Raw genomic sequence first — 1,879 nt, 5'->3', positions numbered from 1 at the left:
AACACATTATAACTACCTGAAGTATTGAGCATAACTAGTATCATGTGATAGAGCCTCTAAATGATCCTCTTTCCCGACTAAATCGGCAAGTAAGTGAGACAACATTTTCAGCGCCTTCTTTTAGTGCCTAAAGACCCCTTAACTCGATTAAGCCTAACTTGAACTGGTCCTTGTCTTCTTTGAGAGTAAAATGTAACTCAATTTGGTACCAAAACCCCTCTTTGCCTGCGTTTTTCCTTGAAGAAGCAACATCATCTAGAGCAGACATTTTTACACGTGAAAAAAACGGAAGCCACCATGCCCAGGGCACCGCCTTTTATACCGCACCTTCTCGTTTAAGTCTAAAATAACACAGACACACATGCCTACACAAACCTTTTTTTATGTGTGTCCCCTTTCTATTCCTTCTCTTATGTGTTCCCTTTCTATTCTCTGATCAGATGCAAGAGGCTGAGGTTCAGTTCTTGAGGGAACAGAATGAACTGCAAATAAAGAGAGCTAAAGACCTCAGCAACATTGAAGTATATAATAATTATTTTGTGCTGTTGCTGTGGTTTCAATATAAATCATTTATAAGCATTATTGTATTATTATGATAATTTATGTCAATCTATTACAATAGGTGTCTAAGTTCAGTACATTGGTTAGTTCTATGGGTAAACAGACTATATCCCGTATTGCTAAAGCTGGACCAGAATCAAAGGTACAGTATACAGTAATACAGTGTTTGTTCACATTGGGTGGGTTGGTTTCTGTTGAGTACTGGTCATGTGATTCTTCTCTCTCTCCTCCTCTTCCACTCCTCTAGGCTCGTTTATTACAGAGTTTAGGTATACAGTCTGTTCTCATTACTGATGGTAAAACTCCAATTAATATGATTGGGAACCAGACAGGTGGCTATGCTACTACTTATGCTCCTTAGAAAACTCTTTGGGAGGACTTTATTATTATTATTATTATTATTTGTGTTAGTCATTACTAGTTTTTAGCTGGATTTATATAGTTTTCAGAGATATTATTATTTTCTATTGAACACGAAAATTGACGGTATACACAGGCTCCTAGGACTCCAACAAAGTTTTTAAAATGGACTGCACGAAAAAGTTTATGATGTGGTATAATTATCGCTTTAAAGTTTTAATTTAAATGACCACAAAATTAGATATAACTATACTAGACACAAATGAGGAGCTAACAGTTAAAATTAATAATGGCAATAAAATTAAAGAGTTTTAAATTAGTTTCCAACAACAACGGTTTCGGGACATTTCTTGGGGACACACACTGGCAATCTTCCTATAACGAGGGAACTTCTTAAATTGTTGTCTTCGGTGCATGGCAATTCTAGACTTATTTGCCAGGTTTCCTTCTTCGTGGGATTGATTGCCTCGCAATTGTATTCCATTTCTCGGAGTAAGTCTTGCTCTAGAGTCCAAAGAAGCTGTTCCTTTTAGTGTTTGGTGCAATAGTCACCGCATTTTATATAGACTAAAACAAATCATTGTGCTGTCAAAGGGCCTGCTGTGCCCCATATCAACCTTGAAGGCACTTATGGTCGAGCTAATATGGTCCATTGGTCCTATGAGAAGCGCTAAGTCAGAAAATTTGAACTGTTTTCCGTTTTCCTATGGTTTTCCTGACTTCTCCAAGACTTTGACGCTTTCTATTATGCGCATGGCTGTTAGCTGCTGCTGTCGTTCCACTGGGTTCTCCTTCCTCTGGTAGTGTTGCCGACCGAGCAGAAGAGAGCCATCTACTATACTATATCCCAGTTGAGTTTGGGACAAGAAAAACTGGAATAACTTTTTATAGGAAGGTGGGATAAGGATGAAACTTTCACAGGTTCTTAGTCGCCAAAGTCCATCAAAATCTGTGAAAT

The 1,879-nt window shown here is 37.9% G+C and overlaps 1 protein-coding gene across 1 annotated transcript; it reads left to right on the top strand.

The window, feature by feature from the left end:
- The first annotated feature begins 405 nt into the window (after positions 1 to 405).
- LOC100640857 (major vault protein-like) lies at positions 406 to 1,033 on the top strand. The gene is made up of 3 exons (XM_003391751.3): positions 406 to 521; positions 623 to 703; positions 809 to 1,033. The coding sequence occupies exons 1-3, from the start codon at positions 441 to 443 to the stop codon at positions 920 to 922; spliced, it is 276 nt and encodes a 91-aa protein (XP_003391799.1). The 5' UTR covers positions 406 to 440; the 3' UTR covers positions 923 to 1,033.
- The last annotated feature ends 846 nt before the right edge of the window (positions 1,034 to 1,879 follow it).

This window comes from Amphimedon queenslandica, unplaced genomic scaffold (genome assembly GCF_000090795.2).
Source record: "Amphimedon queenslandica unplaced genomic scaffold, v1.1 AMPQUscaffold_6466_Cont21575, whole genome shotgun sequence".
Classification (NCBI taxonomy): domain Eukaryota; kingdom Metazoa; phylum Porifera; class Demospongiae; order Haplosclerida; family Niphatidae; genus Amphimedon; species Amphimedon queenslandica.
This window is presented reverse-complemented; position numbering and strand designations above follow the sequence as displayed.